The sequence below is a fragment of the Nomascus leucogenys genome, chromosome 22a (genome assembly GCF_006542625.1).
Source record: "Nomascus leucogenys isolate Asia chromosome 22a, Asia_NLE_v1, whole genome shotgun sequence".
NCBI lineage: Eukaryota > Metazoa > Chordata > Mammalia > Primates > Hylobatidae > Nomascus > Nomascus leucogenys.
The window spans coordinates 2,555,855-2,582,550 of NC_044402.1; the positions used below are offsets into that span (position 1 = coordinate 2,555,855).

General features: G+C 43.5%; 1 protein-coding gene across 11 annotated transcripts in view; it reads right to left on the minus strand.

The window, feature by feature from the left end:
* The window catches only part of MARK3 (microtubule affinity regulating kinase 3), a 119,400-nt gene extending 93,943 nt beyond the window's left edge, over nucleotides 1-25,457 (minus strand). For 7 of the 11 annotated variants that reach the window (XM_030803790.1, XM_030803787.1, XM_030803789.1 and 4 more), the window contains exons 1-2: nucleotides 24,738-25,451; nucleotides 5,625-5,816 (exon numbers count right to left, since the gene is read on the minus strand). In XM_030803790.1, the coding sequence (XP_030659650.1) occupies nucleotides 5,625-5,816; nucleotides 24,738-24,788 (243 nt within the window). In that variant the 5' untranslated portion in view covers nucleotides 24,789-25,451. Of the gene's footprint in view, nucleotides 1-5,624; nucleotides 5,817-24,737 lie in introns of all 11 variants that reach the window. The other 4 variants (XM_003276185.4, XM_003276183.4, XM_003276186.4 and 1 more) reach the window with 2 other exon arrangements.
* Nucleotides 25,458-26,696: the final 1,239 nt, after the last annotated feature.

The window sequence follows — 26,696 nt, forward strand, 5'->3', positions numbered from 1 at the left end:
CACCCGGCCTATAGAACTGTTTTTTAAATCATGGGACAAATCTTCAAGAAGACATGAAATGCAAATGTAATAAAGAAAAAGATTAAATGATTTTGCCACATAAATACTTAAAAAGTTCCCTAAAACAAGACATCATAAACAGTTAAAAGGAGTAATCTAGGGAAAGATATTCATAACCTACATTAACAGACATATCAGACAGATGACTAAAACATTAAGAGTTTAAATCACTAAGATTAAAAAAAAGAAAAATGAATAAAGGATATAAACAGGAAACTTGTTTTATTTTTATTTATTTTAGAGAGTGTCCTCTGTTGCCCCGGCTGGAGTACAGTGGTACAATCATAGCGCAATGCAGTCTTCTACTCCTGGGCTCAAGTGATCCTCCTGGCTTGGCCTCCCAAAGCACTAGGAATACAGGCATGAGCTACTGCGGGTGGCCAGGGAACTTGCTTCAAAAAGAAATTATGAATGACAAAAATATATAAAAAGATCATAAATCTAAGTAGTGAAAAGGGAAAAAGCAACTTCTGGTTTTTTCTACACCCTTTTTTTGTCCATACGTGCTATGGTTTCAATGAATGTCCCCGCCCAATCTCATGTTGAAATGTAATTGCTGTTGCAGCAGTACTAAGATACCGGGCCCTGGAGAGGCAATCAGACTGCAAGGGCTCTGCCCTCTTTTCTTCCTTTCTCCTCCTCTTCCCTTCCCTCCCCACTCCTCCCCACTCTTTGCCCTTCCATTATGCCCTTCATGTATCAAGAAGGCCCTGGCCAGATGCAGCCCATGGATCTTGGACTTCTCAGCCTCCACAACTGTAAGAAATAAATTTCTTATCTTTATAAATTACCTAGTCTCTGGTATTGTGTTACAGCAGCAAAAACAGACTAAGACATTCAGATAGACAAAAATTATCTACAGTGTAGAAGCATGTACGAAAATGAACTCTATTTCATTTTGGTAGAATAATAAAGTAGGTACCTCACTTTTTATTCAAAACCAATTTAGTAGTATCTATTACAATGTCAAATATCCATCCACTTTCACCTAGGACTTCCATTTCTAGGAATTATCCTACAGAAACACTTAACAAGGACACACAATGCTAAAGAATGTCCACTGCAGATCTGTTCGTAACAACAAAAAGTTAGAAACAACCCTAATGCCCACCGATAGGAAATAAACTATGGTACCACCATACCCAGGAAGACTATGCTGCCTTTAGACTAATATGTCAAATCTATGAGTACTAAGACCCAGACATGGTCAAGGTACATTACTAAGTAAAAAAACTATCATCATGTCCCACATGAGTCCCCTTCTGTTAAAAGTTTTTTAAAAGTTAATGTCTATATAAAAAACTCTGGGAATATATACCAAACTGCTGAAAGTGATTGTCTTTGAAGAGACAAATTTCAAGGAACTTACTTTCTACATAATGAATTTCTATATTTCTATGTTTACATTTTATACGTCATCTCTACAATAGGCAAAAAAAAAAAAAACCCACAAGAGTAAAATGATTTTGTTCAAAGTTTTTTCTTTTTTCTTTTTTTTTACTTTAAGTTCTGGGATACATATGCAGAACGTGCAGGTTACACAGGTATACATGTGCCATGGTTGTTTGCTGGGCCCATCAACTCGTCATCTACATTGGGTATTTCTCCTAATGCTATCCTTCCCCTTGCCCCTCACCCCCTGACAGGCCCTGGTGTGTGATGTTCCCCTCCCTGTGTCCATGTGTTCTCATTGTTCAACTCTCACTTATGAGTGAGAACTTATTCAAAGTTTTAAAAAAACTGAGAAACTGAGAAAGTTTTTAAATTAAACCACTCTGCTAGTCATATTGAAGCATTTCTAGAGAAAGAACCTACTAGAAGTAAACACCACAGACCAGACTCTAGATAATGTAAGTTAGGTAAGGTAAATGGAAGAGGGTGTGTCTGTCTCAATGCTCTCTTGGCCCACCATCTCTACCCACATAAGGAAGCTGGCAAGTTGCCACCTGGAACGGGTGGGAACTAAGAAACTCAGAGGTCTGGTTCCTTATCTCAAGAAAGCTTTAATCAAGGACAACAAGGACAGCTCCGCCCACACAAGCTGTTTACAGATTCCAAAAGCAGTCTGTAAGGCAGCTCAACCACAAGGAGTCTTAACTAAAAATCCACAAGAATTTTATCACTAAAATTGATGAATTGTCAAAAGGCAAATTTCTGGCAACAGTCTTTTAAAATTCCAGTTAGCACAGTCCAGTGCTTCCCAACCTTTTCCAAGTCTCAGCACACACAGGAAATGAGAATATTTACAGGGCACACTACTGCAAACAGAGGATGCATGCTGACAGATGACAGACCCAGGGCTCATGCTCTTGCAGCCCCAGGCTTGGTGGGCTGCAGGCATGAATGCTACGCCATATGTGTCACAGTCTTGGCACATCTATCAGAAGGGTCTCACACAGGGAGAGCATTTGTTTTAAAGGCTTCCTTCAAAAGTAATTACTACATTCAGGCCAGGCATGGTGGCTCACGCCTGTAATCCCAGCACCCTGGGAGGCTGAGGTAGGTGGATCACCTGACGTCAGGAGCTCGAGACCAGTCTGGCCAACATGGTGAAACCCCCTCACTACTAAAAATACAAAAAAAATCACTGGGTGTGGTGGTGGGTGCCTGTAATTCCAGCTACTCAGGAGGCTAAGGCAGGAGAATCGCTTGAACCCAGGAGGCGGGAGGTTGCAGCGAGCTGAGATCACGCCACTGCACTCCAGCCTGGGCAACAAGAGTGAGACTCTGTTGCCAACACCGCCCCCGCCCCCCCCCCAAAAAAACAGTATTATTACATTCATTTAACAAATATTTATTAAGTACCTAACAGGTTCCAAGCACTGCGTTGTTCTGTAATCTTCCCCTACAGACTGGAGATAGCCTACAAACTAGAGAAGGAGACAGACAAACAAGCAATTCCAATACAATGTAAATTGTGCCATATAAGGGGAGTATTGGGATTTTTATGGAATCCCATGCCTGGGGAAAGGGGATTTGTCAATGATTACTTCTCAGAAATGTTTCCTAAACAGAATAGTAAAGAGTATTTCAGGTACAAGGAAAAGCAGGCGCAAAGACCTAAATGCAAGAAACTACATCAAAGGTTGGGCGTGCTGGCTTACACCTGTAATCCTAGCATTTTGGGAGGCTGAGGCAGGCAGATCACCAGGTCAAGAGATTGAGACCATCCTGGCCAACATGGTGAAACCCTATCTCTACTAAAAATACAAAAATTAGCTGGGCATGGTGGCACACGCCTGTAGTCCCAGCTACTCAGGAGGCTGAGGAAGGAGAATCACTTGAACCCAGGAGGCAGAGGTTACAGGGAGCTGAGATCACGCCACTGCACTCCAGCCTGGCGACAGAGAGAGACTCCGTCTCAAAGTCTCAAAAAAAAAAAAAAAAAAAAAAAAAAAAAGAAGCAAAACAGGCTCTGTACCATATGAGTATAACAATAGGAGGGAGTTAGTTTTGCGGTTTTAATGCATGTATTTTTGATTAATAGGAATGGGGCTGAGCAGAAAGCCATTTCACAAAGGTTAGGAAAGTATGTGCCTTCCTACACAATAACCGATTAAACATACGCTATGAGAAAAGTAGAGAGATTAAGAAACTTCTTGAAGATAAATCTGTAAATATTGACAATACTGCTGATTAGCAAGTAGCATGAGCTCATACACACAAGTGTATACCTGAAGTTAAAGACAATTTTTACTGTGGTAGCAGACATTTGCTACTGAAAAAGAACAAAACATTACCTATTTTTAAAGGTAAAGATTATTTCAACCCTCTATGATATTTCCAACATTTAAAGTAATGGGAAAGCAAAAGAACTTCCAGATGGGCCAGGCGCGGTGGCTCACGCCTGTAATCCCAGCACTTTGGGAGGCCGAGGCAGGCGGATCACTAGATGAGGAGATTGAGACCATCCTGGCTAACACGGTGAAACCCCGTCTCTACTAAAAATACAAAAAATTAGCCGCGTGTGGTGGCGGGTGCCTGTAGTCCCAGCTACTCGGGAGGCTGAGGCAGAAGAATGGTGTGAACCCAGGAGGCGGAGCTTGCAGTGAGCCCAGATTGCACCACTGCACTCCAGCCTGGGTGACAGAGTGAGACTCTGCCTCAGAAAAAAAAACAAAAACAAAAACAAAACAAAAAACTCCCAGACACCTAATACATGTTTCACGTTCTTTTGAGAAAGCTTAATTAGGCTGGGCGTGGTGGCTCATGCCTATAATCCCAGCACTTTGGGAGGCTGAGGCGGGAGGATCACCTGAGGTCAGGAGTTTGAAACCAGCCTGACCAACATGGTGAAACCCCATCTCTACTAAAAATACAAAAAAAAAAAAAAAAAAATTTAGCCTGTTGTGGTGGTGTGTGCCTGTAATCTCAGCTACTCAGGAGGCTGAGGGCAAGAGAAATGCTTGAATCTGGGAGGTGGAGGTTGCAGAAAGCCAAGACCACACCACTGCACTCCAGGCCTGGGCTACAGGGCAAGACTCCATCCCAACCCCCGACCCCCCCACCCCGAAAAAAAAGAAAAAGCTTAATTAGTGATGCATGGTGGCTCATGCCTGTAATCCCAACACTCTGGGAGGTTGAGGCAGGAGGACTGCTTGAACTCAGGAGTTCAAGACCAGCCTGGGCAACATGGTGAGAACCCTGTCTCTACAAAAAAACTTTTTAAACATTAGCTGGGTGTGGCAGTGCATGCCTGTAGTCTCGGCTACTCAGGAGGCTGAGGTGGGAGAACTGCCTGACCCCAGGAGGTCAAGGCTATAGTGAGCCATGATTGCGCCACTGCATTCCAGCCCGGGTGACACGGCGAGGCCCTGTCTTGAAAATAAAATAGGCTGGGTGCGGTGGCTCATGCCTGTAATCTCAGCACTTTGGGAGGCCAAGGCAGGCGGATCACGAGGTCAGGAGTTCGAGACCAGCCTGACCAACATGGTGAAACCCCGTCTCTACTAAAAATACACACACAAAAACAATTAGCCTGGCGTGGTGGTGTGCGCCTGTAATCCCAGCTACTCAGGAGGCTGAGGCAAGAAAATCACTTGAACCTGGGAGGCGGAGGTTGCAGTGAGCTGAGATCGCGCCACTGCACTCCAGCCTAGGTGACAGAGTGAGACTCCATTTCACACACACACACACAAAAAACCTAAAATAAAACAAATAAAAAGCTTAGTTAGCTTAGAAATAAGGCCAAATAAGGCCGGGCGCTATGGCTCACGCCTGTAATCCCAGCACTTTGGGAGGCCGAGACGGGTGGATCACAAGGTCAGGAGATTGAGACCATCCTGGCTAACACGGTGAAACCCTATCTCTACAAAAAATTAGCTGGGTGTGGTGGTGGGCACCTGTAGTCCCAGCTACTCGGGAGGCTGAGGCAGGAGAATGGTGTGAACCCGGGAGGCAGAGTGTGCAGTGAGCCGAGATCACGCCACTGCATTCCAGCCTGGGTGACAGAGCGAGACTCCGTCTTAAAAAAAAGAAATAAGGCTTATATCTATATTCTTTTCTCTTACATGGAAATAAACAGAGCAATTGTCATAACAGAAATAAACATAACTGGTATTTACCTCTCTGCCTGTAAGGATGTGTCTTGCCAATTTTACTTTTGCAAAATTCCCCTTGCCGATTGTTTTCAACAGTCTGTAGTTTCCGATGTGAGGTTGTTCATCTGCACAGGAAGCTATAGAGTTTCTACACCGAGCTCCTGAGCGGCTGGTACGAGAGGTAACTTCTTGACGCCCATCTCCATGTGACGTGTGCTGCAATACAGCATACACAAAGATAAGGAAATGAGAGAACACAGAGTACTTGCCAAGTTCTAAGAGCTTCTAGTTGAAGAAAAAACATTCCTACTTTAATTTTAATCTTAAAGTATCTAGCACTTCAAAGGAATTTAACCACATAATATAAATTTGAGGAAAATAAAAATTCTGAGACGAAAAATACCAAGTGCTGAAGTTCAACTGAGTGTTCACGAAGAAATCAGATATTTTGCATACGTGGCTGTCATATAAAATAGGAGTAAAAGGGCTACCTTCCGGTTATACAGTGCTTAACTTTTCCATATGTTAATAAGTGCACCTGCACACCTGAGCCTCACTACAGCCTGTGCAGCAGGGGAAAAGTTAATGTCACCATTCACTAGATAAGGATACAGCCACATAACTGTTCAGGGGGAAATCCATAGAGAATCTGGATTCCCAATTTCCTTCTACACTATACTGCTAACAGTAATTCAAAACAATGTGCTTTACAGAAACAGCTAGACTGTGTGGCCCTTAATATATGGCCCTTGTTGAATAGATGAATAAAGTACTCAGTATGCTTACTTAATAAAGTACTCAATATGTCTCTACCCGATGAAATATTCAGGCCCGAGAATTACACTTCTGTGTACACACTGTGCACATGGCTGTATGCGCAGGCATCCTGCTACTACTGCTCCCTTGGCTCCCACACACTCAAAGGATTAGATGTCCCAATCCTTTCCCCATTGTGGCCCAAGGGAGGCTTCTCATTCCACATGCACTCACAGCCACTTTCCACCCCTTACACGTTTCTCTTTTCCAACTTTTTGTCCAGGAAAATGTCCTGTCTTTCTCTATACACCTATACATCAAAACAAGCCTAATTTAACTAATAAACTGCTTTGTAATGCACTCAAGTCAAAGGAAATGAAACTCAGGTGTTTTAAAGTGAAAGTAAGCTTTAAAACTTGCACCATCTACCTCTGAATTTCTCAAAAGATGTCCTTTTCAGAATTTCCTCATTAATTCCCATCTACTTCTTCATTATTTCTCTAATATTTTCACATTCACATACCAGGTTTGGGGATAGGCTCTTGTCTGTTTTACTCAGTTATCACATAATATGGCATCTCAACAACAATTTGTTTTTATTGCAAATGTCTATTTTAGATAAAACAGGCTTTTTATGACCTCGCTACAAATCTAGGCAACTTGTAAACATTGTTCCTCTAACAAAAATGATTCTGATTTCCATATTAGAACTCTGGGGAAATAGACCATTTATAAATATGCAGTTGATAAAAGAGTAAAATGATGATAAAGCTTTGACACTAAGGCTTTAATACAAAAACAGGTAGATTTTGTTGTGCACAAGATGCATGCTGTTGTAATGCAAATTATATCAACTGCAGTCTAGTTTTAAAAGAAGCTGAGTGATCATGTTTATGTTTATTTCTACATGATTTTAATTACACCAGAATTTAAGTTTCGTGAAAACAGTAACAGGAATTTATTATTCCTTATATCTTAGAACAGCAGTTGGTACAAACCTGGTACTCAATAAATATTAGAATGGCTGAATAAATGATATAAATGCTAACCACTATAGTGTTCAGAAGGTTAAAAATAAGGGAAATTTCTTTTTTATCTTCTGAATTTCTTCATTCATTCGTTGAATATTTACTGAGTGAGCTACACACACACACACACACACACACACACACACACACACGCACACACACCAGGCACTATTTAAGGTGTGGGAAAAAGCAGTGCATAAAGCAGTCCATGTCCCCATGAGGTATGTATCAAGTGGTTTTACTATCTGTGCAATGAAAACATATTCACTGAAATTATACTACTGGCCAAAATTTTTGTTAAAAAAGCTTTTTGCAATGTAAACATGCATTTTCAAATTTACATGTTTCATAAATTCAACCTTCATGTGTGAAAGCTGATCATACTAATTGGGTCATTCTATTCATACTCAACTAAATCAGAGTTGAGGGGCGGGGATGGGGTGGGGGCCAGGGGAGGGGGAGAGATATAACATCGCTCCAGGATTATAATTCTCTGTAAGCCTGGCTGCTGAAACTGCCTATTGTAACCTGAAACCAGTTTACCTAACAGCTACTGAAACAACTTGTTGTTGACTCTAAGACCAGTATTACCCACCACTGTCACTCACCAATCAAGGCTTGCCACCTCCCCAAAACTTTACTAGTGCCAATGACCTGTCTTTCAAAATATGTAACACTTCTCTTTATAAAACCTCCATCCTTTACTTTGTTCTTCATACATACTGAAGACCACCCTGTGGTCTGTGTGCCCCAAACTGCAATTCTTGCGTCCCAAATAACATATTTTAACTTCAGAGATTAATCTGTTTTATTTGACTTCAACGTGTTTTCTATAATGAGACAGTCAAATTGATGAAATAATAATTTTCATGCAAACCAACTGCCTTCTATTTAATGTAAAATGGAAATATTAGAAAAATCTTGTTTTTTGAGATGGAGTCTCACTCCGTCAGCTGGAGTGCAGTGGCGCAATCTCAGCTCACCGCAACCTCCGTCTCCCAGGTTGAAGCAATTCTCCGGCCTCAGCCTCATGAGTAGCTGGGACTACAGGTGCGTGCCACCATACCCAGCTAATTTTTGTATTTTTAGTAGAGACAGGGTTTCACTATGTTGGCCAGGCTGGTCTCGAACTCCTGACCTTAAGTGATCTACCCACCTCGGCCTCCCAAAGTGCTGGGATTACAGGCATGAGCCACCATGCTCAGCCAGGAAAATCTTAAGATTCATAGGCATCCAGTGTTCCTACCTTTGCTTACCCACCAATGTGCTTATAATAAAATACTAACTCCTTAGCGCTTCATCCACTAGCATGTAACCTTCACGAGGACAGGCTTTTTGTGTTTTGTTCATTATCAGATATTCCCCAAACCTGAAACAGTGCCTAGCACATGGTAGACATGCAATACATTTTTGCTGAATGTTAAACGAATTCAAGGCCCGCTCATCTCTTCTTCCTCTCCCACGACATCATCCAGTAGACTCTAGCTTTGAGTCTAGCTCTGACTCAGTCAGTGTTGTTCCCTTAGTTTGAATGTCCTTTCTTCTCTTCAAATCTAAGAAAAATCTGCCCATTCTACTGAGTTTGTATCATCTGTCACCATCTTCATGAACCCTTCTATGGCTCTCCCTGCATCTCATCAGAATTTCTTTCTTCTTACTGGGATCCCAAAGTACTTTGCTTGTATCTAACCGTATTATGCTACTTTTTTTTGTAGACAATACTATATCCACAATACTGGCTTTTTTACATCTGAGTTCCTGGAGGACTGCACTCCCTTCCGTTGAGGTTAGGCATAGACAGCCATGTGACTAAGTTGAACACGTCTTGTGAGTGAAAATGAATGCCATTCCCATGCTGAAGCATTTAGTTGCCTGTGCTTAACTCTCCAGCCCTGTGTTTTGCTCTCCTGACCCTAAGCACTGCCCTAAAATGGATGGCCACAAGACCAAACTGGCCTGGACATGGAGATCAGTTTCCATGGAGCCAATGAGCCCTCAAGCAGACTTTGTGTGAACAAAAGTTTTTTTACTGTGTTAAATGATGAGGATTTTGGTGGTATGTATTACCACGGCATAACACAGCCTAATCTAAAACACGCTCATGCAAATCAACAATCATAACAGAAAGCAGAAAGAAACTTGTATTTCTTCATACAACAGACTGAAAGATCTGATGCTTGTTAGGGTTAAACTCAATATATTTAATTCTAAGTTTCCTGACGAAGTCCTTAAATTAAAAAATTTAAGAATTAACTTTTAAAAAGTTCCCTTAAAACAGAAGCAAATTAAATTGTCTTTTGCTTCCATTTGCCCTTCATTTTATTTTCCCAAGAATCCATCACCGACCCTAAGAAAAAGTTCCCTATTTCTATACCACAGCACTCAGTACCAACATTAAACATTTAAACCAATAATTATGAATTCTTGTACTGTTAATCAAATATTTCATACACATATTTTTTTCTTCCTAAGGAGCCAATAAACAACCTGCATACACACACACACACACACACACACACACACACGTTATATAATTCTTTGATAACCATTTTTTTCTTTTTCTGAGACAGGGTCTCATTCTGTTGCCCAGGCTGGAGTGCAGTAGTGTGATCGATAATACCTCACTGCAGCCTCGAACTCCTGGACTCAAGGGGTCATCCCACCCCAGCCTCCTTAGTAGCTGGTACTACAGGTGCGTGCACCACACATGGCTGATGTTTCAATTTTTTGTAGAGATAGGATCTCACTATGTTGCCCAGGCTGATCTCAAACTCTGGCCTCAGGCAATCCTCCTGCCTTATTGTCCCAAAGTGCTGATATTACAGGTGTAAGCCACCATGCCTGGGCTACTTTATAATATTTCGTGGCAGACTATGCACATAATGGGTACTCAAAAGCTGCTGAGTTTAATTCTTACGGATTAAATGAGTCCTGATTCTTCTCCCTCCTGTGGAACTGAGCTGGTACCACTTCATCCACCATGAAAACTAGAATATGTACACTGCTACTGAAAATAATGCTGAATACAGCCAAAGACACGAGATTTCCTTCTTCAAGAAGTTGAACATGTGTTTAGGGAGACCACATTGGCCAAATACTTGTTTTCCCAAACATCTCTGCAGCTAGAGATAGCCATCTGGCTTAGTTCTGGCCAGTTCTCATTAGTTAAAGTCTACTAGGTGGCAATGTAGTAGGGGGTAGGGGTTGGTAATGCCTTTGTTTATCATAAAAGGGGAGGCCAGGCACTGGCTCACACCTGTAATCCCAGCACTTTGGGAGGCCAAGGCTGGCAGATCACCTGAGGTCAGGAGTTCGAGACCTGCCTGGCCAACATGGTGAAACACCATCTCTACTAAAAGTACAAAAATTAGCCAGGTATGGTGGCACATGCCTGTAATCCCAGCTATTCAGGAGGCTGAGGCATGAGAATCGCTTGAACAAGGGAGGCGACGGTTGCAGTGAGCTGAGATCCTGCCACTGCACTCCAGCCTGAGTGACAGAAACTTCATCTCAAAAAAAAAAAAAAAAAAAGGAGGGTAGGGGGTTAAGGACAGAGTTGCCAGTACAGTTCCTTCCTCCTTCCTTGGATGCAACCATGTAGCTGTAGCTGTAAAACGTTATCCTGTAGCTACAGGGTCTCAAACATGACAGAAAAGACAAAACTACTTTAAAATACCACTAACTCCAATATTACTGAACTGCTGATCCAAAGCTAGACGCTGCATACCTCCAAATTTCTTTTTGGAGAAAAACAAACCCCCATTTGTTTAGGGCACTGTGTTAGGTCTTTGTGACGTTCAGCCAAAGCACTATTGACATAGGGGCCATATCAATGCAATGCAATAAGAAAAATGGGAATGTGCTCCATTTTGTTTTACATATTAGTTCTTAATTTTGCCCACATAGAACCATGGATTGTAAATCACTGTATAATCAGAAGACAAATTAAAACATTTCTTAGACACATTTAAAAAATCTTTTAAAAAAAATCCTTGCCAGCAGGAAGTCCGTAAAAAATTTTTTTAACATCAATATGGGTCCAGAATAGTTTTGCCCTTGTATCTACCAGGCAGAGAACCAACCTGAAATCTGAGAGGCCTACTTAAGTACCCCCCACATGAGAAGAAATCAGGTTTACAAGTTTAAAACAGCAACAACTTTACACTATGCTTCAAATCTTCCGGAACAGAACTTGGTCCCTTCTGTAAAACACAAGAAGTGTGCCCTTACATGCGTTCTATTCCTTAAATCACAAGCCACCTACTTAACACATAGGTACAGTTTCCAAATGTTAAAAAACAAAAACAGAAACAAATTACAAAGCCAAGTTGTGACAATAAATGGCTGCCCTCCAAGAATTTTGTACTTTAGAGATATTCACAAAGTCACGTTTCACTTTTGAAAGCAGCTAGGCAATTATTTCATTCAACACAGAAAAAGGATTTTATAAGATTGAACAATTTATAATTTAAAAACTCTTGGCCAGGCATGGTGACTCATGCTTGTAATCCCAGCACCTTCAGAGGCTGAGGCAAGAGGCTTGCTTAAACCTGGAAGTTTGAGACCCACCTGGGCAAACATAGCCAAGACCCTGTCTCTACCAAAAAGCCCCCACAAAATTCCTATAGCAAACTAGGATTAGAATGGGATGTCTGTCCTTGATTTGATAAAAATCACCAACCCCCCAAAAAAACAAGAATGCACCCAAAGCCAAGGAATGTACAAAGAGATTCTAAAAATCATAGAGAAATACAAGTTAAAACCACAATGTAGTATCACATTAGACCTGTTAGACAGGGAAAAGTTAGAAAGCTCTGAAATGTTGGCAGAGAAACGGGAATACAAAAACTGTGGTGCACTATTGATGGAAGCAGCCATCTAGAAGAACAATCTCACATTTCCTGTGACCCAGCAAGTCCATTCCAAGCTATATATCCCAAAGAAACTCTTACATTGCTCCATAAGGGGACATGCATGAAAATGCTGAAGCATTTTTTTTGTGGTGACAGAGTTGCAGAAAATTAACATGTGCACCTCTGGCGAGCAGACTGGTAAAATGTGGTAGATGCATACATCTCACTGCTATTCAGCAATTAGATGCAATATATTAAGTGCACAGATGAGACATATGTAATATTTACATAAAGTACCAAACATACCAAAATAAACTATGTAAGAACACATACACATACTAAACACATTAAAACAGTAACGCGGGATGGAGGGTAAGCAATGACATATGGAGATTAACAGGAACAGATAAGAAGATAGTCTCACATGGATCAAAGATAATGTGACTCTTCACAGCTGAATTTATGAGAAAGCATCTAAGAATATGAATAGGAAGGGGGAACTGTTATTGTCCCATAAATACAGTAAAATCTGTTTCACTTTTGAATAAAATAATTGTTACTGGTATAGTAGGTGAACTAATGTAATATGGTGAAAAATAATTTACTTGTCTAATCCTTAGAATAAAAAACTTGTAAGGTACAAGTTGTGGCTAAAAAAATGTTGATTCAGGCCAGGTGCGGTAGCTCACGCCTGTAATCCCAGCACTTTAGGAGGCCGAGGCAGGAGGATCACAAGGTCAGGAGTTCGAGACCAGCCTGGCCAATATGGTGAAACTCCGTCTCTACTAAAAATAAAAAAATTAGCCAGGCATGGTGGCGGGTGCCTGTAGTCCCAGCTACTCAGAAGGCTGAGGCAGGAGAATCGCTTGAACCTGGGAGGCAGAGGTTGCTGTGAGCCGAGATCGCGCCACTGCATTCCAGTCTGGGTGACAGAGCGAGACTCCATCTCAAAAAAAAAAACAAAAAAAAAAAGTTTATTCAGTAACGTTCGGCTAGTCAACTATATGGTAGGCATTAGCAGGGAATAAAAGAAATAGAAAAGTGTGGTGTCAAACCTTCAAGGCACTCATGATATACACGGGGTGCTAACGGGGGAATAGCAACTGAAACAAGGGGCAATTCCTGCCCAATGAGAAAATCAGAGTGAATACTCTAATGCTGTCCAATAGGTGTATAATGTGACATACATACGTAATTTTCAATTTTCTAGTAGCTCCATTAAAAAATGTAAAAAGAAACATTTAATATATTAAATTAATTTAAATACCATTTTATTTAACTCAATATTTCAATGCATAATATAAAAAGGCTTTATATCCTATTTTTGAAATACTGTCTTTGAAGTCTGGTTTATCTTTTATACTTACGGAACACGTAAATTCAAACTAACCACGTTTCAAGTGCTTGGTAGCCCCACATGTGGCTAGTTACTACTGTGCTGGATAATGCAGCTCTAGGCATCCAAAGGACATCACATTTGGGTGAGATGAAGGAAAAAAGGTATCCCAAGATGTGAAGGGATGGAGTCCTCAAAGGGCAAGTAGGAGAGTTCTTATGAGAGATGAGGGACATCTCAGGCCAGGCACCATCCAAGAGGTAAGAAGGCTTGGGTGAAAAGGGGAAATGCTACTCTACTACAACAACCCACCATTAGCCAAATTTACCGCCAATTTTTCAAGACGCCTATCAATCTTAGTTTGTTATTTATAATAACAAGTACTAGCTAAATTTTAAAGACATGTATTGACATATGTAACTATCTAATCCAAGTCTGGTTATAAATCATGGCTGTATTTACCTCCCCGCCCTCTCCAAACTCCATTAATATGAAAGTAAAGGAAAAAAATATAAGGCATAAGGAAAAAAGCCACAAGACAAAGAAAACAGAAGTGATGACAGATATACTTTCAGAAACTAAAAAAAGAAGGAAAATGACTTAACATATATAAGAAAATTAATCCTAAGTCAGCTATGGAGATATCGGAAAATCCTAATTTGTATTACAGAACCCTCAAAAGGTTCAGGAACTGGTGGTGCAAGTACCTCTAGAAGTGTGACTGAAGTAAGCCTGGAACAAGAAGATCTGTCAGTCTGTTAAATAACAGACCCCCTGGGTCTCCTCTCCCACTCTGGCAAAAAACTGAAGGTTCTTTAGAAAGGGCAAAATGGAAAGTCTCTGGGCTTGGGGACACAGGGCACAACTGAGGGCAGGGACACTGAAAACAAGGAGAGAAAGCAGAAAGCCACAGACCTTTCCTTCTGCCCTCTCCCGACTCAGCTCCCTGGAACATGGGCATTCTGTGCTTGCCCAAGCCAAGTGATAAGACAAAATATACTGGTATCAAGAGCACCACAAAGAAATAACAGTGTGCCCCACTGTTGTATTCAAGATCCATCCAAATGCACAAAACTTCCAATCAGCCTTAAATAAACACAGAAAAATAAGCAAGACTCAAAATAGCATTCTCTCTCTCTCCAAATTGGAGTGTCAGATGCTATATAAGACAAAAAACAAAATTCTGAGGAAAAAGGGCATTCAGTCTAGAATTCTATATGCAGCCAAAATATCAATCAAGTATGAGAACAGAATAAAGATGTTTGCAGATATGAAAGGATTTTAAAAATTTACCTCCGAGCAACTTTCTCAGAAAATCACTGGAGGAACTGCTGCAATGAAACCTGGGAGTGAACCAAGGGGAAGAAAATAGGATCGAACGGGAAAGGCAAAGGGAATCCCTAGGATATGGGTGAAGGGAGATCTCAGGATGACAACTACGCAGAACAGACAGAACACAAGGTCAGCCTGACAGAGATGAAAGTGACTGAATGCCTGATAAATCTGGCCACAGAGGAAATTGAGAAAGTGAAGTCATAAAATTCTAAGTAAACAAACAAAAAAACCAAGACACAACTTGAGATGATGTTATTCTCTTTTGATTAAAAAAAAAAAACAAAAAACCATGAGGCATAGACAAGTGAATTTGTCCACAGTTACTTAAATCTCAAGACTAGTTTCAAATTCCAGTCTATAACTCTAAATTCTAATTTCTCCTTTTATATTTTGTTCCCTCTTTTTTGCTCCATATCTTATGAGGTCCATTCTACCTTTTCAGAATCTTTATCTCAATCAGTCTTAGGCTCTCATTTTTGTCTTCCACTTTCAAGCTCAGACTCTTTCCATCACACATCCCTTCAGGAAAGTAGTGTAAGATTGTGGCCAGGCGCTGTGGCTCATGCCTATAATCCTAGCACTCTGGGAGGCCGAGGAGGGTGGATCACTTGAGGTCAGGAGTTCAAGACCAGCCTGACCATGGTGAAACCCCGTCTCTACTAAAAATACAAAAATCAGCCAGGCGTGGTGGCGGGTGCCTGTAATCCCAGCTACTCGGGAGGCTGAGGCAGGAGAATTGCTGGAACCCAGGAGGCAGAGGTTGCAGTGAGCCAACATCATGCCACTGCACTCCAGCCTGGGCAACAGAGCAAGACTCCATCACAAAAAAAGAAAAAACACTAGAGTTATGTAAAATTCTATAAACAAAACCTGTAAATTCAACTTCTCTGATTTTATATTAAATTCTACCAATACAGATTTTTGTGTCAAATGTCCACACACAAACCCCACAATATTTAGGTCCAACAAAAAGCAACTGCCTATCAACAAGAAATACAGAAAAAACACCTGCTTTGTTTGAGCTTCAACACTGAACTTCAGGGCCCACATAACCCACAGAAACAATGTCTTATCTAGTGCACACAGAAGTACACAAGACTAACCATAGTTGAGCAGCTTGAGTGGCTAGAGTGTAGTGTCTCGGCTGAAGATAAAGTTGGATGCCCCTCCCATTTCCAAAAAAAAGGCCTTTTCTTTCAAAGCCAACTTCTGCCCTTCCAATTGTTCTGTACAAGCAGGCACAGATGGGTCAGTACAAATTCCTTACTACTTTTGCAGACCAACTCCAAGCACAACCTTTAACTTCTTGTGTGAGACAGGACACTGAAGCTTCCCAGGTAAGAGATTTATTTTCTCCTTCATGTTTATTTGAAATTTTAAAATGGATATGAGACAAATGAATTTTCTGCTTTAGTCCTCCCAGTGGTGATCAGAGGGTACTGCATTCCCTGACTCCTTTTTCTCTTTTAACCAAAGCCACAAGTCACGGAATATTCCCTGACTCTTACTAGGAATTTGTTCCAGCCCAGGAACAAATTCCAGGCATAAAAGTTGGCTATATCTTAGAATAATAAAATGCAGGCTGAGCACAGTGGCTCAAGCCTGTAATCCCAGCACTTTGGGAGGCCAAGGCAGGCGGATCACCCAAGGTGAGGAGTTCGAGACCAGCCTGGCCAACATGGTGAAACCCCATCCCTACTAAAAATACAAAAAATTAGCTGGGCATGGTGGTGCGTGCCTGTAATCCCAGCTACTTAGGTTGGGAGGCGGAGGTTGCAGTGAGCCAAAGTCACGAGATTGCACTGCAGCCTGGCAACAAGAGTGAAACTCTGTCTCCAAAAAAAAAAAAAAGTAATAAAATGCAGAACAATCCTCTTTGCAATCAAATAGTTAATATTAATTTTTATTAGACTGTATAAGCCTCTACGTAATTACAATGTAAATCATGCACCATGTAAGTCTAAATAGTTACAATGTATATATCATGAGCTACATAACTTAAATGACCAAAATTCTGCTTACCGCAAATTTCAACCTTTACCTAGTTTACATACACAAGATAAGGATGCTCAAATTGAAGTCTATAAGCTCTTTCCCTGAAAACTGACTAAATATTTTCATGAATTCTTCAGAGATCAACTTTTCTTTCTTAAGATACATAGTTTCACCATGTTGTCCAGGTGAACTCAAGTGATCCTCTGGCCTTAGCCTCCTGAGTAGCTGAAACTAAAGGCCAACTTTTTTCTGATAAGGCCCAAACAGCTTGATTCAAAAGGTTGTGCTTAGAAGTTAAAAAGCTGATTAAGCCGGGGGCACAGTGGCTCACACCTGTAATCCCAGCACTTTGGGAGGCCAAGGAGGGAAGAGGGAGGATCATGAGGTCAGCAGTTTGAGATCAGCCTGCCAACACGGCAAAACCCCGTCTCTACCGAAAATACAAAAAAAAATTAGCTGGGCATGGTAACAGGCACCTGTAATCCCATCTACTCGGGAGGCTGAGGCAGGAGAATTGCTTGAATCCCGGAGGCAGAGGTGGCAGTGAGCCGAGATCATGCCACTGCACTCCAGCCTGGGCAACAAGAGTGAAACTCCATCTCAAAAAATAAAATAAAATTTAAAAATTAGCTGGGCGTGGTGGCGGCCGCCTGTAATCCTAGCTACTTGGAAGGCGGAGGCAGGAGAATCACTTGAACCCGGGAGGCGGAGGTTGCAGCGAGCGAGATCGTGCCACTGCACTCCAGCCCAGGCAACAGTGCAAGACTCCGTCTCAGGAAATTAAAAAAAAAAAAAAAAAAAAAGCTGATTAAATAAAACCACATTACATATTTTAAATGAGATACTCTACAAAGTATTGCTAGCTGGTATACAGTTAAGTGATCACCAAATGGCAACTATTGTTATTTTCCACAACCACAATTTTTAATAAAGTTTTTTTTAAACTCATGGAACCTGAAAACTCAACTAAATGGTCTGGAAATCTTCCTTTGATAGTCACAGTACAATCTAAAAGGAGTATAGTTTAGTTAGCAAGCCTTCACTGAACACTGAGGCAGTGATTTTTTTTTTTCTTAATAAATAAACATCAGAAATTCTTGCTATAGTGATTCTTGAGAGTGGTCCCCGGACCTGGAGCATCAACATCACCTGGCAACTTGTTAGAAATTCCAATTCTACGGGTAAAATCAAGGTCTGGGGGGTAGGGCCCAGTGATCACAGTTCTAAAGCCCTTCAGGTGATTCTAGTATTTGCTTAAGTTTGAGTTACAGACTAGTTTCATAAAGCTCAGGCTGCTTTGTCCCGCAAGGAGCAGGAAATCCTAAAGAGCAGGAATGCTATGTGTCCCAGGTATATGGCCTCTACAGCACCTAGCACAGTATCATACACACGGTAGGCATTCACACTTGCTGAACAGGTTAATTCAGTCCACATAACCTATGGCTGACTAGACAACAGCATCATCAGTTTCACATAGGTCAGAAATTTGGGGGACTATTTGCATTAACTAATAATCAGTACACATATCAGTAACTGTTAAATAACTTAACTGGGAAAGCCCTGGGCCTCTGGTACTTTGGCCAATAACGTTACCAGGCTTACAAAGTGTCATATCCTTTGAAATTAAGGTGAAAAATATGTTTCTAATTTTGCCAGTATAGAAAAAGGATTTATCCGTGGCTCCATATAACTATGGAACATAAACTGAAATGCAAACTGTTTGGTTGCCTTTAAAAAGCATACTTTGACCGGGTACAGTGGCTCACGCCTGTAATCCCAGCACTTTGGGAAGCCAAGGCGGGCGGATCACCTGAGGTCAGGAGTTTGAGAACAGCCTGGCCAACATGGCGAAACCCCATCTCTACTAAAAATACAAAAAAAAAAAAAAAAAAAAAGGCCGGGCGCGGTGGCTCAAGCCTGTAATCCCAGCACTTTGGGAGGCCGAGGCGGGCGGATCACGAGGTCAGGAGATCGAGACCATCCTGGCTAACACAGTGAAACCCCGTCTCTACTAAAAATACAAAAAAAAAATTAGCCGGGTGTGTTGGCGGGCGCCTGTAGTCCCAGCTACTCGGGAGGCTGAGGCAGGAGAATGGCGTGAACCCGGGAGGCGGAGCTTGCAGTGAGCCGAGATCGCGCCACTGCACTCCAGCCTGGGGCACAGAGCAAGACTCCGTCTCAAAAAAAAAAAAAAAAAAAAAAAAAAAAAAAAAAAAAAAAAAAAAAAGCCAGGCATGGTGGTGGGTGCCTGTAATCCCAGCTACTCAGGAGGCTGTGCACGAGAATCGCTTGAACCCGGGCGGCAGAGGTTGGCAGTGAGCCGAGAATGCACCATTGCACTCCAAACTGGGTGACAGAGCAAGACTCCGTCTCAATTTAAAAAAAAAAAAAAAAAAGCATATTTGACATATCAGCCAACTATAATGTATGAATTCAAGCTGGATTCTAATTTGAACAGTTTAAAAATTAGAAATGTCAGAAAATTTAAATACTGCATATTTGAGATTAAGAAAATATGATAAAGGTATTGCTTTTATTTTTCTTAAAACAGGCTTTATCTCTTCTAAAAGCTTTAGAGAGGGAATGATACTGCATTTGCTTCTTCATTTATAAATAAGATTGGCCACTGAGCTGCGCTGTTGAGTACGTGGGGGCTAAGTACATACCAGGGTTTCTCAACCCTGGCACTACTGACATTTTAGGCCGGGTAATTCTTTGCTGTGGAAGGCTGTCCTATGTACTGTAAAATGTTTAGTAGCATTCCTGGTCAGCCAACCCTTTCTCCAGTTGTGATAACCAAAAATGTCTTTAGACATTGTCAAATGTCCACTAGAGGGCAAAATCACCCTGTGGCTGAGAAGCATTGATAAATAACATTCTATTTTTTTAATTTTCCTATAATAAAATATTTTTAAAAATAGTTTTGACTGAGTGTGGTGGCTCACACCTGTAATTCCAGTGCTCTGGGAGGCTGGGACAGGAGGACTGCTTGAGCCCAGGAGTTAGAGACCACCTTGGGCAATATAGGGAGATCCCATCTCTATGAAAAAATTAAAAATTAGCCATGCATGTGGTGGGGCACGCCTGTAGTCCCAGCTACTCAGGAGGCTGAGTCGGAAGGATTGCTTGAGCCCAAGAGGTCAAGGCTACAGCAAGCTGTGATTGCTCCACTGCACTCCAGCTTGGGTGACAGAGTGAGATACTGTCTCAAAATAAAAATAAAATCTGCAGCAAGCTTGTCCAACCCACAGCCCAAGGGCTGCATGCAGCCCAGCACAGCTTTGAAAGTGACTCAACACAAATTCATAGTTTGTTAAAACACCGTGAGACTTTTTTGAAGTTTTTTTTTAAGCTTATCAGCTATTGTTAGTGTATTTTATCTGTGGGCCAAGACAATTCTTCTTCCTATGTGGCCCAGGGACGCCAAAAGATTGGACACCCCTGATCTACAAGCTTAAAAATAAAGTTTTAGAAATACTCTATGTACAGGTACAACTACATCTCGTTGTGGAGCCTAAGCTAGAGATCTGAGGCCCAGTAGAGGCTTTGCTACTAAATAGTTAGTGTCTCCTGTCATTACTAGCAGACTTTGTCACCTCTCTGAGTCTCAGCAACCTCACTGGATCAGACTGAGTAGTTCTTTTGAGCTATAACATGATATGGCAACAGTGAACTTTTTTTTTTGAGATGGAGTCTCACTGTGTCGCCCAGGCCAGAGTGCAGTGGCACAATCTCGGCTCACTGCAAGCTCCGCCTCCCGGGTTCACGCCATTCTCCTGCCTCAGCCTCCCAAGTAGCTGGGACTACAGGCGCCCACCACCATGCCCGGCTAATTTTTTATATTTTTAGTAGACACAGGGTTTCACCGTGTTAGCCAGGATGGTCTCGATCTCCTGACCTCGTTATCTGCCCGCCTTGGCCTCCCAGAGTGCTGGGATTACAGGCATGAGCCACCGCGCCTGGCCTTTTTTTTTTTTTTTTTTTTTTGAGACGGAGTCTCCCTGTGTCGCCCAGGCTGGAGTGCAATGGCTTGATCTCAGCTCACTGCAAGCTCCGTCTCCAGGGTTCAAGCGATTCTCCTGCCTCAGCCTCCCAAGTAGTTGGGATTACAGGCGCCCACCAACGCGCCCGGCTAATTTTTGTATTTTTAGTAGAGACAGGGTTTTGCCATCTTGGTCAGGCTGGTCTCGAACTCCTGACCTCAGGTGATCCACCTGCCTTGGCCTCCCAAAGTGCTGGGATTACAGGCATGAGCCACTGCACCTGGCCAACAGTAAACTTTTATATATCCATTCACTAAGGGTGGACATTAATATATGGAAATCAAACAAAAACAAATTAGTGTACAAGGATGAAGATAATATTTATGCTGCAAATTGTCTGCTTTTTTTTTTTGGAGACAGAGTCTTACTCTGTCACCCATGCTGCAGTGCAGTGGCATGATATCGGCTCACTGCAACCTTCGCCTCTTGTGTTCAAGTGATTCTCCCACCTCAGCCTCCTGAGTAGCTGGGATTACAGGCATGCACCACCGCACCCGGCTAAATTTTTTTTTTTTTTTTTTTTTTTTTTTGAGACAGAGTCTTGCTCTGTCGCCCAGGCTGGAATGCAGTGGCCCGATCTCGGCTCACTGCAAGCTCTGCCTCCCAGGTTCATGCCATTCTCCTGCCTCGGCCTCCCGAGTAGCTGGGACTACAGGTGCCTGCTACCACGCCGGGCTAATTTTTCATATTTTTAGTAGAGACGGGGTTTCACCATGTTAGCCAGGATGGTCTCGATCTCCTGACCTCGTGATCCACCAGCCTCAGCCTCTCAAAAGTGCTGGGATTACAGGCATGAGCCACCACACCCGGCCGGCCTTTTCTTAGTCTTGATCTAATAAATGACATTCTTATCACAGTTATATACAATTATTTAAAATTTAAATAAGATTCCTGGGATAAGCACAATAAAAATATTTTTACAGAATACTAAAACAAAACTGTTCTAGTCACAATAGCCAAAAATGTCCATCACTGGTGAGTGGATTAAAAAAAATTGTGGCACAGCCAAAGAAGGAAATACTTACACAGCAATAAAAAGGAATGAACTACTGATACACATTCAAATAAATCTCAAAAGCACTACTGTAAGTGAAAAAAAGACACAAAAGATTATTTACTCTGTGACTCCATTTACATAGCATCCTAGAAAAGGCAAAACTACAGGGACAGAAAGCAGATCAGTGGTTACCCAGTGGCTGAGAAAGGGAGAGGGCACTGACTATAAAGGGCCATAAGGGACCTTTCTGGCGATGGAAGTGTTCTATGTCTTGATTGTGATAGTGGTTACATAACTATACGCTTGTCAAAATTCACCAAACTGTATACTTAAAACAGATGAACATTACATCTCAACAAACCTAACTTTAAGAAAAAAGGTTCTCAACAGAATGAGAGCTCCCATTCATTCTTGTACATTCACCACTCAATTGGCAGGAAGTCTAATAATACTTAGCAGTGCAGTAATGTAGGTAATTAATATGGTCTATACCTGAGTTGTAACACTGACACAAGGGCTCCACACTGTGAAAGCTACACAGCTCCTTCCAGAACATGCCAATACAAGAGTTAAAAATGTAACTGGGCATGGTAAATTAATGCAACAATGTGTGATAAACTTGATTTTTAAAAAAAGTCAAAAATTCATTTTAAATACACTACATGGCCAGGCATGGTGGCTCATGCCTGCAATCCCAGCACTTTGGGAGGCCAAGGCGGGAGGATCACCTGAAGTTGGGAGTTCAAGACCAGCATGACCAACATGGAGAAACCCTGTCTCTACTAAAAATACAAAATTAGCCAGGAGTGGTGGCACATGCCTGGCTACTCAGGAGGCTGAGACAGGAGAATCACTTGAACCTGGGAGGCGGAGGTTGCAGTGAGCTGAGATCATGCCACGGCACTCCAGCCTGGGAGACAGAGCCAGACTCCATCTCAAAAAAGAAAGAAAGAAAGAAGACCCATTTGAAATCCTTCATTATCACAAATCTGCTATGACTGTTTTTGGCTTCAATTTAGAAAGCATGGAGTTCCTACTCTGGTTCAATGTAAGGTTTTGCTTCTCTGAGAGATCAATGATCAAAACTAATCAGTTGGGCACACTGGCTCACGCCTGTCATCTCAGCACTTTGGGGGGCCGAGGCGGGCAGATCACAGGAGGCCAGGAGTTCTAGACCAGTCTGGCCAACATGGTGAAACTCTGTCTCTACTAAAAATACAAAAATTAGCTGGGCGTGGTGGTGCACGCCAGTAATCCCAGCTGCTCGGGAGGCTGAGGCATGATAATCACTTCAGCCTGGGAGGTGGAGGCTGCAGTGAGCCAAGATCGCACCACTGCACTCCAGCCTGGGAGACAGTCTCGGTCTGTCTCTACATAAATAAATAATAAATAAATAAATAAGGTTTCTTTAAAAGGACTATAAGAAAATTAGTTCCCTGACTCACCTAGTCTAAGAGTTTCTATTACTCACTCTTTATATAATTTTCTAATCTATCTCAGGTGGAGAAAGGTACATCACTGTTCTACTTACTTAGGGCTAAAGAGCATTAAATATTGTACACTAATATGCTACAGGGATGCTTTAGGCTATGGTTTATGTTTACGGATTAAATTATCAAACAGCTATCCAGCAAACAAGTGGCATTTCTGAAGATCAAAATGAAAGCATTAACACCACTAGGCCACAACATCTCAGGACATTACTGAAAGCATGAAAACACTCAAAGCAAGGAAGCATTCCCTAAGAGAAGACATTTCGTGCCAGCAATTACCTCATAACACTTTTAATGAAAGGCCAGTGAAGTTTCTTTACAAGTTATTTACTAGATGTTTTACAGAATATAAGCAACAACTAGATTGAAACACTTTTGAACTCAGTGTTAGAGGAGAGTTCAGAAAACGAACAGAGTCAAACGTTTCTTCAATGGAATTTCTACTGTAAGTTCTCATTTTCTAGCAGTGCTGTTCCTGGCATTTTGTAGTTTCACATGAACAAAATCAAAGGTTCCTTTTATAAAACCATAGCCTGTGAGCGCTGAAAGGGACCTAAGAGCTCATCTAAGCCAACCTCTTTTTAGGAAGGAGGACAGCGAAGCCCCCAGCGGGTGTCCCTCAGCTAGGCAGTGAGTGGCAGAGCAGAGCTTCACTATACATCTGCTTTTCTGCTTTTCAAAATGTTTAACCAACTCCTTCAAAAAAGATTTGTATGGAAAAGAAACTATGCCTTAATAAAGGCTGCGCGCTAGTGTTCTGGAATTCCTAAGGGTACCGCAAAGATCCCTCAGTGGACACTTAGTGACTGTGATTAAATTTAGTTCCAGACCATCTTAAAGAACGAGACAGCCCACTTGACCCAATCGATTACTCTTAATCAGCACCAGTAACATATGTTATTAATGTGACAGTCTCTCAAGAATTGCCTGACCAAGTTAAAAGCAGAGTTCGGTTAAAATAAGCACTGACCACGGCAGTGATCTGACACACACACATGCACAATCCACTGCGCGGCAACCCGGCCTCTCAAAGCACCGATCCGTAACGCTGCAACTCATGGGCTTTATTAACCGACTAGACTGCCGGCATAATCGATATACTTCGCAGACCCGCCCGCGAACAGCGGGACAGGGCGGACTTCTGGAGGAAACGGTCCGACCTGGCTGCCTCTTGGGTGACTACGGCCTGCCCTCTATTTCCAGAGCGTTCGGCTGGGGGGAACACCTGACTGCAAGGCACTGCCCGAGGAGCACGAATGCCACCCCGAAGGTCCGCCAACTACAACGCCCAGGTTACTTACGTTTTCAGTGTCTCGTTCATTCACCGTTGGCAATGGGGTCCTAGTGGACATTTTACTGCACTTTAATTCTGCACAATGCGAGGGTGAAAACAAAACAGCACAGCCCTAGAAGGCCGGCGACCAGCGTCCTCGAGTCCACGGCAGTTCTGAAAAGGCGCCGTGGGGAGGGCGGCTCCCTTCCCCCAACGGCCGTCTAGATCCCGGGCCTGGCCCGGGCCGTCCCCCGGCGGGTCCCGGGGCTCATTCTCTCCCTGCCTCGGCGGCCGAGGCGAGGAGCCCGGGAGGGCGGCAGTGGCGGAGCCGAGCCTGCGGGCGGCAGGCTGCGCTTCGGCCCGCCGGCGTCTCTTCGCCTCAGGGCGCCCCGCGATCCTGGGCCCCCTCGCCTCCTTCTCCACTCCCGCCCGTCGCGCCGCGAATTTCAGCTCGCGGGCCTCCACACAGCGCCGCCGGCGGCGCCTGAAAAAGAGGAGGCGGAGGAGGATGTAAAGGAAGTGGAGCGCAAGACAGGCCGCCGCGGGCTGTGGGCGCCGACCATGGAGCGGGCTGCAGAGGAGGCGCCTGCGCCCGACTGCTTCTCCCTCTCTAGCGAGCTTAATGCCTCAGCCTCCGCCCTGCTGGCCGCCGCTGCCGCCGCCGCCGCACCCCGGCACCTCGGAGCCTCACGGACCCAAGATGGCCGGCCCTCGGCTTCCTCTGCTGCCTCCGGCTGCCGGAAGTGACGACAGGCCGCCACCCGGAGTCCCGCCAATCAGCGTGGCCTGAGAAAGCCGGCCCGGCTGTTGTTGCTAGGGGCGACTTGGTCCAGACCCCGCCGCTGGGGCGGTGCAGAGGGCGGGATAGTGCTGGCCGGGTCTTCGCTGACTCCCGCGGGCTGCGAGTTCCTCCTGTCCGGAGCGCGCCGGCAACCCCGAAAGAGCCGAGAAACGGCTCTGGGCGACAGCCGGAGCCCTCCCGCTGAGTTGGCATTTACAGACTACAGGCCTGGGTTGGCTGGATTACAGATCGAGAGCCTACTGTGCGCAAAAGTTGCGGTTGCATCCCTGGGACTGCGCTGCACCGAATGGAGCCCCAGCATTAATTAATGGCAGGGCCGCGGCTACGGGAAGGCGCCGGGCTCTTGCATCCTTAACTGTGACCCGGGCATCAGGCTCTCGCCAACAAACCTTCCTGTCTCCGGATCTGAGCAGCTGCGGGCTGGGCGGGGACCCTGAGGGCAGCAGGCGCCTCTTGCCCTCAAGGAGCTGGTGGTCAGACGGATGACAGACCCGGACCCAGCTAAATGCCATCCGGATGGAAGAGTGCAATAACGAGGGTGGCACAAAGGGGATGGGGTCGGGGGCGAAATGAATCTGTAGAGGCACCCAGGGACCAGTTCCCAAATGCCTGTAGGGGGTTTATAAGCAGGCATTTCTTACAGTCAGTGCGCTGCTGCTGGAAGACTGGAAGCATCTCTGGGTGCCAGCCTCGGGCCAGGCTCGGTAGATGCCTGCAGGCTGGAACACTGGAAATGCTACCTGACCTGGAAGCCTTCCTTGCCCGTTCACCTCTTCACGTGCTCGGTGCCTCTACTCAGCTCCTGGCCAGCGGTGGATGGAATCCATGGGTGCAGGGTCCGAAGAGGGAGAGTAGTGTGAGATGGGGGTGACACGAACTGTTGCCGAGAGTCGAGTCCACCTTGTGGGTTCATGACATTTGTTACCTCATTTAGCCTCAGGGTAACCTTATGAGATGGGCAGAAACACATGTGATCCGAAGTCTAGACAGTTACAGTGACTTGGCTAAAGGACACAGGTTGGTTAGCGACAGAGTTGGGATTCTAACCTAGTTCCCAAAGCTTGGATAATAGGTAAGCCCTTGTAGTGGGTGGCTATGTCATGCTTGCTTTCCCTTTGGTCCGTTGGCATCCCAACTGTCTTGCTATGTTTGAGACATTCCTTGCTCCAAGAAATATATGGTTTT